This window comes from Vulpes vulpes, chromosome 7, assembly GCF_048418805.1.
Source record: "Vulpes vulpes isolate BD-2025 chromosome 7, VulVul3, whole genome shotgun sequence".
Taxonomy (NCBI): domain Eukaryota; kingdom Metazoa; phylum Chordata; class Mammalia; order Carnivora; family Canidae; genus Vulpes; species Vulpes vulpes.
This window is the reverse complement of record NC_132786.1, coordinates 59,846,718-59,855,876: the sequence shown is the minus strand read 5'-3', so window position 1 is coordinate 59,855,876 and position 9,159 is coordinate 59,846,718. Positions and strand designations below refer to the sequence as shown.

General features: G+C 49.9%; 1 protein-coding gene across 1 annotated transcript; it reads right to left on the bottom strand.

Annotated features, from left to right (window-relative positions):
• Nucleotides 1-3,721: 3,721 nt before the first annotated feature.
• On the bottom strand, nucleotides 3,722-5,326 carry LOC140599561 (ubiquitin carboxyl-terminal hydrolase 17-like protein 6). The gene has a single exon (XM_072762702.1). It carries the CDS (start codon nucleotides 5,324-5,326, stop codon nucleotides 3,722-3,724), a length of 1,605 nt encoding a protein of 534 aa, XP_072618803.1.
• Nucleotides 5,327-9,159: the final 3,833 nt, after the last annotated feature.

Here is a 9,159-nt window from a genome sequence, read left to right as displayed (position 1 = left end):
ATATTAGTTCTTTCTGTCCGTGTGCATGGAATATTTTTCCATCTCTTTGTGTCTCCCTCCATTTCTTTCAGAAGTGTCCTGTAGTTTTTATGGTATAGATCCTTTACCTCTTTGGATAGGCTGATTCCTAGGAATCTTATGTTGAATAGCAGGGGTGAGAGTGGCCATCCCTGCCTTGCTCCTCATCTTAGGGGAAAGGCTCCCAGTGCTTCCCCATTGAGAATGATGTTTGCTGTGGGCTTTCCGTAGATGGCTTTTAAGATGCTGAGGAATGTCCCCTCTATCCTACTTTCTGAAGACAGGATTAGCTCGGTCCACTGCCAGAAGAGTGAATGCAATGGCTTCTTCTTAAGAAACTATAACACTGTATTGAAACCTTCTCATCTCGCCCTCTGTAACAGGAGCCTAATGTATTTAATGTCCCCTTATCACCACAGGGGTGGGGTTCTTTTCCCATTAAAATGAGCACTTTTAATAATATCACCTTGGAATGGATTGTTCTCATCTCCATGCCTTTACTGTGCTTGATTTCTATGAAGTGGAGAGGCAGAGCTAAGATGTGGTCCATCTGTGGTGTCTTCTATTGGAGCAGCTGGTAATGGGATGACGCACACCTCACGGGAGGAGGCAATCTCCCTAGAAGCTGTTTCCCCGTCTCCTGCTTGAGCTCAAACCTGCCAGGAGACACATGCCCTAGGATATCTCCTGTGAAAAGTCCTGACTTTGTTTTCTCCTGCTGGACAACACAAAACCTCAGGAAGGGGAGTCAGGTAATCCTTCAGCTTACATTCACCCACCATGGCCAGGAACCTACCCTCCTTGTCAAGCTCACAGATCATTGATTGGATGTGGCCTCCCAGCTTAAACCTCCATATACTGCCATGGAATCTAGCCTTGGGGCTATCCCCAAAACCCAGTTTCAGCCCAGATCCCTACTGTGAAAACAATTCCAGCCTGGCATCTTGCCACAGGGTGATGGAGCCAGGACTCAATACATTGTAACCTGGAAACAGGTAGGAGGTCCACCTAGAACTCCATCCAGGATTGGCAATTCCAGTTTCCCAGGAAAGAACTCCTGAATCTGGGGATCCCTGGGTGGCTCAGCAGTTTGGCACTTGCCTTTGGCCCAGGGCGTGATCCTGGAATCCCGGGATCGTGTCCCACGTCAGGCTCCGGGCATGGAGCCTGCTTCTCCCTACTCCTGTGTGACTGCCCCTCTCTCTGTCTATCATAAATAAATAAATAAATCTTAAAAAACAAAAACTCGTGAATCTGTTCTGTTGGAGGCTCTGCAGATTCTTTGGACTGTCCTCATGACTAATAGATCTCGATATAGAGCGACACCCCTCGAGTGACTAATGGATGCCTGGACAGGATGAGCATTGACGTCCAGACACCTAACCAGAGAATCCATCTGCTGACTGTCCAGCCTCCACAGCCCCCACAGTGTGCTATCCAACCATCTCCCGTCATCCCTCCTAGGGGTCTCTGCTAGCCTTGGACAGAGATGGTGTGCTTCTGGTTCAATCTACTCCCTCCACCCTAACTTCTCATACAAGCATCTTCCTGGTCAGAGCTCTCATAACTGAAGAGACCCTGAAGAATAATGTCCCTATGTGCCATTGCATTTCCTCTGAAATGGCTGCTGGCGCTTCCCCTATATTGAGCCAGTGAGTAGGAGTAAGAAATTCCCATGGGGGGAGGATATGAATTTGAGCTGCAGGTGACCTAGAGGTGGCTGTGGGAATTCCACTCAGGGGAAGCAGGCAAAGAAGCCTCTGTGAGGAGCCAAGCTGGAAATAAAAGAACTATTTCAAGGTTCTGAAATACTGGGGAGAAAAAGCCTGTACACCAAATCATATGCGGGAATTTTTTATTAAGAATAAAAAAACACACAACTTTGTAATAACATTTTAGAGCAAAAACAAAGAAAGCAGATGCAATATTCTGCATAACGATTTCAGAAAAATAATATCAACAAGTACAGAAAACGTCTTCTAGGAGAAAACATGGTGTAATTTGCAGAACTCTGCATGGGATCTTTTTCTAAATCGGAAATTCAGACATTTATAAAACAATTTCAGATTAACTTGTTAATTTCTGTTTACAACCAATTTACAAATTGCCAGGATGATTTCCCTACATGTGTTAGAAAATGGATTTCACTAAGACAAACTTGACATTCCGGATTGGTAAGCACGCTTTGACATTCCTATAGATTTACCTAAAGCAAAACTGCAGCATCTGTGTTATGTAGATTTACCTAAAGCAAAACTGCAGCATCTGTTTTGTGTAGGCGCACAAAAGCAGGACCCCCAGCACGTTGTGGACTTGACCGTTTCCATCCAGTGCAGCGGAGGAATTGCTGGTTCACCACATCAGTCCAGGTGGGGACATATCCTCATTCCAACAGACACCTCCTCAGGGTCCTCTGCTGTGGAGGACAAGTCCCTGAGTCCATGAGCTGTCTCATCCCCTATGACAGTCAGCAGAGGACGGGGATACCTACAGGACTTCTTAAGGAACTCTTGGCAGGACATGCACACAGGTTCCCTCACTCTTTACAACACAATAAACTGTCTTGGTCAAAAGAAACACAATTCCCAGACAAGAAAAAAATCTTGACACTTTATGTCTCTAATCTGCCTTTGGTACATGAAAATCTACAAAACAGTGTGATTTTTTCTGCACATCCTATTGTCCCTTACTCTCCCTTAAGGGTGGCATGTCCAAGTTTGAATACAGAGTGAAAATAACATTATGATGTGATGTTACAACTGCGCATCTACGGTCACACTCAGAGGCATTTGGTGGTTGTGCAATAGTTTCCATTCTACAATGAACTTGTCAAACTCTTCTGTGAGAAGTAAAATGATAACACAGAACACCTATAACCTGACCTCAAAAACCTTTTGCTAGGTTCATGAACTTGGCACTGTTTTCCAGAGGTATCAACCCAGGCCCAAATTTGAATTTGAACTGGTCTGAAATCCAGAGTCCACTTCTTCTGGGTCAGGAGGTGCCAAAGAGCAGATGGTAGCAAAATATTCGTAAAAACTTATGTTCAGAGGGAGGCTGGGCATTTCCCTTTGGAATAAGAGTCCTCGTTAGTTTGCTTCTCTTCAGCCTTAATGTGGAAGAGAGTGATGGGAACATAATAAAATCACCGTGGTTCAATCACGCTGGATGCAGTTATCACCCCAAAAGTAAGCACTTAATTTCCTTCTTACAATTTCCAAGCAATGACCAAGACACATCGCTAGCAAGACCCAACACATACTTATGTTCAGACAAATATTCTTTCAATATAAATAGAAGAAGCATTGGGAAGTGGGGAGCATGACGAGAGGGTCAAACATACTCACTGCATCCCAAGGTCCTCAGCATCATATCCACTCTCAAACATGACTTCTCATTGCCTCTCACCTGCAAGTGGCCCCCACTCTCCCCAAGGCTGAAGGAGAGGCAGGTTCCTCCATACACCCCGTATGAAATCCACACTATCCCAATATAAGATCCTGACAAAGAACCAGTTTTAAATATCAGTGTCCTCTAGTTTCAGTTGAAGGCCATATCCCATGAACACACCAGATAGATGGTTCTTCCACACACACTGAACACACACTTCACACAACACAAAATATTTCCAGGATGGGACTGTGTTCGGGTTTGGAGTGAGTGACGCTGTGTTTATGGGTGTGTGCGCCCTTGTGCACCAAAGTTAGGAGGCGCATCCCTGGACTGCTTCCCCAGACCTCTGTCCCTTCTTGCTCGTCCTCTTGGTAGGTCTGGCTCTCCCTGGCACACGCGGGACTTTGGCCACGTCCCCGGCCACCTGAGGTGGGATCATCCCAGCTGCAGTGGTGAGCAGGTCGAAGGCCTGTTGAGGATGATTCTTCGGCATCTCAGGTCTGTATTTGGACTGGTGAAGGATGACTGCGTCCTCAGGAAGGGCAATTTCTCTTCTCCTGACATTCAGTTCAGGCTTAGGTCGGTTGCATTCTTGGAGGCATCTCCACTGCTCTAATGTCATTTGTTGCCTTGAGGTCTCTTCCCCACGCTCCTCCAACTCAGGAAGGTTCACGGAGGGATCCGTTGCTGGCTCTCCTGAGGCCTCACCCACCGCCGTGGGATCTGCCTCGGGAGATGCGAGTCCTCCCTCGACTGACTCCCTCCCAAGGTCTCCTTCCAGATCAGTCTTCTGCATATAAAAGAGGACATAGGCAGGTTGGCGCAGCGCGCAAGTCACATCACAGGCGCTGACCTTAGCATCATCCATTTTATACCACTGGCCATTTCCTGCCTTTACAAAACAGAAGTAATGTCCACTGTGGCAACTCCTCCCAGCATGCACCAGCACGGCATAGAGCACATAAACCAAGGGTCCTGCCCTCTGCTCAGACAGGTAGTGTTGCATGTCAAGGCGCTCAGGATATTGCACCTCCTTAGTCATTTTGTGGCCTGTCAAGTCTGAGAATCGTTTCAAGGCCAGGATGAGGACCTTCGGGGAAGTGTGCAAAGTCAACACCTTGGACGCAAGCACCTTCTCTAGACACTTACTACAATGGTAGGCATTTTCACCTTCCAGCAGTTGGGGCTTCACCAACTGCTCCAAAGCTTGGCTGACACTCTGAGCAGCCCCGATGTCCAGGCTGATGTCCAGGTAAGGTTCCAGAGTGCTCGAAATGCCTTGGCAGTGGAGACACTGGATTTGCGACTTCCAGTACCCCCCAAAGAGTTGCTGGATGAGGGTGCTGTCCTGAGGACGCTCAGGGTCTGAGGACTTGTCCTCAGGCAAGCATGCTTGCTGCATTGCATCCAGAATGAACATGAGATACTCATGGGCATCTTCCTGCTTGCCTCTGTGGAAGGCGGCGAGCAGGAGTGGCAGGGGCCGGAGCACACGTCCAGGACGGCAGAGAACCCGCGTCAGGTGAGCCTGCAGAGTACACAGCATGCAGGATGTCTGCTTCCTACAGGTGGTCCCGTGCTGCTGGGACAGCATGTAGCTGGCGAGGGGCTCTGTGTAGGTCAGACACTGCAGGGTCGCATTCACATAGCAAGTGTTGCCCATGTTCTGAAGCCCAGCGCCCACCTGAGAAAGGCTCTTCCAACTCAGAGGCGTCTTGGTGGGAGGCAGCCCTGGTGCTGCGGGAGCCAACGGGTCAGTCGGGGAGGAGAGTGTCTTTGATGCAGGGGATGTCCTCTCGGGCACAGAGGGTACTCCATGGACTTCAGCACCGCCTCTCCTTGACCAGCATGACTGGGGTTTGGGAGAGGCTCTGAACTGAGGTTCCTCTGAGCGGGGGAGGTGGGCAGCCTCCATGCCTGCAGAAACAGTGTCCACAAGATACATTCAACCAGGAGCTTCAGGTGGCAAAGGGATGCTCCTCTCACTGAGCCAGTTTCCAAATGGCAGATTGTGACCCAAATCCTCCACCTTTTATGGCTTTTGGGCCTTGGGATAGGCACAAAGTCCTCTAATCCACTCTAATTGCTTGATTGGATGACAGGATTTGGGTGTGGTCCCTCTCTGAGGGAGACCATTCAGGTCAGCCCAGCTCCTAACCTTGCCTCCCACAAAAGGCAACACTTTCAGATTATTCTCAACCTCCTTAACTGTCCCTGCACCTTTCTGAACAGAATTTGTTCAGAGTTTCTATGTTCAGAGGAAACCTTGTTGAATGTCCTTTCCTTGGAGTAACCCCAAGGAAGCCAAGGAGTGTTAGTCGTTAGTGCTCTAGGACAGGGAAGATCACTCTCCCAAAGGAGCTGAGATATCACATAGGAACACGTTCCCCTCACCAGCAGAATGTTTGTAGCTGTAACCAATTATTTGGGAATATGGCATCCATAGCTTGCTTCTACACCTTCATCTCCGTCTACTACGATTCCAATATACAAAGATGATGAAGGTCTTGATGAATACCATTGTCTGCCTAGGTGTGTCTGAGGTCTACAAGTGAAATCCTCTGGCTGGTTTTATGCTTTTGGGAAACATTTCTTTAAAGCTCCTTTTCTGACAGGTCTATATCTTAAATCCAGTATTTATATGCCTAATTTTAACTTTTCCTCAGGTAATTCTACACCAATATTCTTTATGTACTTTTGATTGAATTGGAGTATGTCGTAGGCTTGCACCTTTTTTACACATTATGGTTTTGGCAGTTGTAGATGCAGGGAGGAAGGCACGGGGTTAGCTCGTGGTTTGGAAGTGTCATTATGGCTTATTCTGCTTACAGAATTGGGAGTGTCTGCTGAAACACATTTGAGTCGAAACGACAATTCATTCCTACTTGTGACCATGACCATTTCCAGTTTATGAATTTTGATAAGTCTTAGGAAAGGCGTAAACCTAAGTCCATTTGTCTTCTTTACTGACCAGAGGCCAAGACAAACAGGAGCATTTTGCCAGGCCTTGGTCAGGGACTGGGCTTCACAATCCCTAAGCCCTTCAGAGTTCTTGATATTCACTTGTTGTCCCTGGACACTAAGAGAATAAAAGTGTCATCTCTTAAGCCACCATGTTTTAGGATATTTATTCTGTAACCACGGAGTCCAAAAAAAAAGTATTGTATAGGACGCTCTTTATGATATCTCCGTTTATAAATGAAAGTGTTAATTGACAAAATTAATATTACATCATGAATATCCTGAAAGTTTGACCCCATTTTTATTGCCATTAGCGCTAGATTGAGCAGAAGTGTTGGTAAAATACCAACAGTCAGGAAACATGAGTCCTGAGGTTAATTTCCACGCCGAAATGTACCAATATTTTTTCACTTGCAGAAATTTCAATCTCCACCAAATCCGCTTTCTTGCAACCTTCTCTTTGCCCCACACTTGGGACCCAAAACAGAGGGAGTGGGGAGCATCGCACTCCCCAATCAGGTGGCACCTGGACCCGGGGGCACAGCAGGTGCTCAGGAAGCCCAGTGAGGGTTGCCGGACCTGGCGGTCCCGCCTAGAGGGAGATGGGAGATTAGGGTCAGTGGAAGAACCCCCCAAGGGGGCCCCTCATGAGGGAGGCAGCCCAGAGCCACAGGAGGGAAGGAGGCGGTCCTGGGTGGCTCCTGGCAAGGCCTGGCAGGACACATAGCCTGAGCCCTGCTAGCTTGGACCTTCCCAGAGGACAGTGTGTGCAGTGAGGGCAATGACAGGCCAGACGCCCCCCGTCCCCGGACGCCTGCCGGTGGACTCAAGGGGCAGGCAGACAGGGACCAGGCTGAGGAGGGAGCCCCGCTTGTTCCCTAGAAAGACAGTGATTGTCACCCACTGGGCGTGGGCTCTCGGCACAGAGGCTACGTGCCAGCCCCTACTCGGGGAGCAGGCCTGTGGCAGGCAGGACCACCAGGTGGCAGGGGGACGAGGAGCAGGACTTGCCTCCAACATCCCATGAGGGAGACTGGGGCCCGGGTCCTGCAGGACTTCCCCAGGACACCTGTGAGTGAGGGGGCCCATCTTCTGATGCCTGTGCCCTCTGTCCCTCCCCAGGGCCATCTCCTGCATGCTGGAAATATGGCTGGATTATTATCAGGACGACTTTTGTCAGCTCCCAGAATTTTCCTCCCTGAGGATGATTCTGGAATTCCTGAGGCAGTGCATGCCAGGCTCAGATGTGGAACTCTGTGCTCTGCATTACCTCCAGCAATTCAGATGCCTCCATGCAGCAGAGCCAGAGGCTGGGGGTGAGGAGGCCTGTGGTTGGACAAGCTGGGGATAGGGGCCGGGCCGAAGCTCCAGCCTCCCTGCAGCTTAGCCTGGAGCAGGGGGTGGGCTCACACCCCACCCCACAGGCTGCAGGTTGGGGACACCTCCCAGGGCTCTTGCCCTCACACATGTTGAGCTGTGGGAAGAGTGGCCTTGATTTGGGAGGGACGTGGACAGTCCGTCCTGATGGGTGATACTTTGGCTTCTGGGAGCTACAGTTTCAGGCCAAGGAAAACGCCCTGAAGCAGCTCAGGAGCGCGCCCCAGGTCCGACCATGGGGCCTGCTGCCCCGTCAGGGCCTGAGGGGATGGAGGCCGTCCTGGCTGCTGGGGCTGAGGGCTTGGCCCGCGCTGAGGCACCCGCTGGGGAGGCGAAGCCCCTGCAGATAGTGGTCACTGCTCTAGTTCACTGGTCCACCCTGGAGGAACCCCCTGCAACCCTGGGAGCCCTGGAGGAGGAGCACAGCCACCCCCTGCTCTCGAGGTAGTGGATGTGCCGGAGCAGCCTCCTAACTTGATGGAGCAACTGGCCTCAGGGCCGGAGCAGCCCTGTGAACCACCTTTGGAGCCCGCCCAGCTCCTGCTGTGGGGCTCCTGGTGTCTTCAGCCCAATGGAGCCTTCCCCTCCGCGTCATTGCGCTGTTCCTATATTTTATGCTTTTCATATACCTTCCGTAAGATCTAATGTATTTTATTTTTAAAAAGGATAAGTTAACCTTGCACAAAATTTACTCTGATGTTTCTAAATTTCACATCAGGTCCATTCACAGTGTTGCAAGCCCCGGGGCCCGGGGCACTGGGGGACACAAGCCAGGATCCAGTGCACCCCTGGGTCAGGCAGAGGTCAGGAGGACCCAGGACAGCCAGGTCGTTCCTGCTCTCGGGCCACGGAACTGTACAGGTCAGCGCCCACGCCCCGGAGGACCCAGGCCCCTGCGCACTGGGAGCTGTGGTGGTTAATGTGGGAGCTGACGCCAGGGCTGGACAGCTGGCCGCCGGCACTGTTGTTGTCCCACCTGGTGTCACCCTGTACCTGGGTCTCAGCAGGGGCCTCACAGGATAAACAACTCCCACTGAGCCGTACACCTGACAGGAGGCAGGGCAGCAGATGACATGATACTGTGCGTAGAAAACCCAAACTACTCCACCCCAAGATTGCTAGACCTACAGCAATGTGACAGGATATAAAATCAATCCCTGAAGTCAGTGGCATTTCTGTACACTAACAATGAGGCTGAAGAAAGAGAAGTTAAGGAGTCAATCCCATTTACAATTGCACCCAAATGCATAAGATACCTAGGAATTAACCTCACCAAAGAGGTAAAGGATCTATAGCCTAAAAACTACAGAACGCTTCTGAAAGAAATGGAGGAAGAGACAAAGAGATGGAAAAATATTCCATGCTCATGGATTGGAAGAAATAATATTGTGAAAATGCCAATGCTACCTA

What these genes read in the sequence shown, in the direction of transcription:
- LOC140599561 (XM_072762702.1), bottom strand. Translation starts at nt 5,326, where the DNA reads ATGGAGGCTGCCCACCTCCCCCGCTCAGAGGAACCTCAGTTCAGAGCC.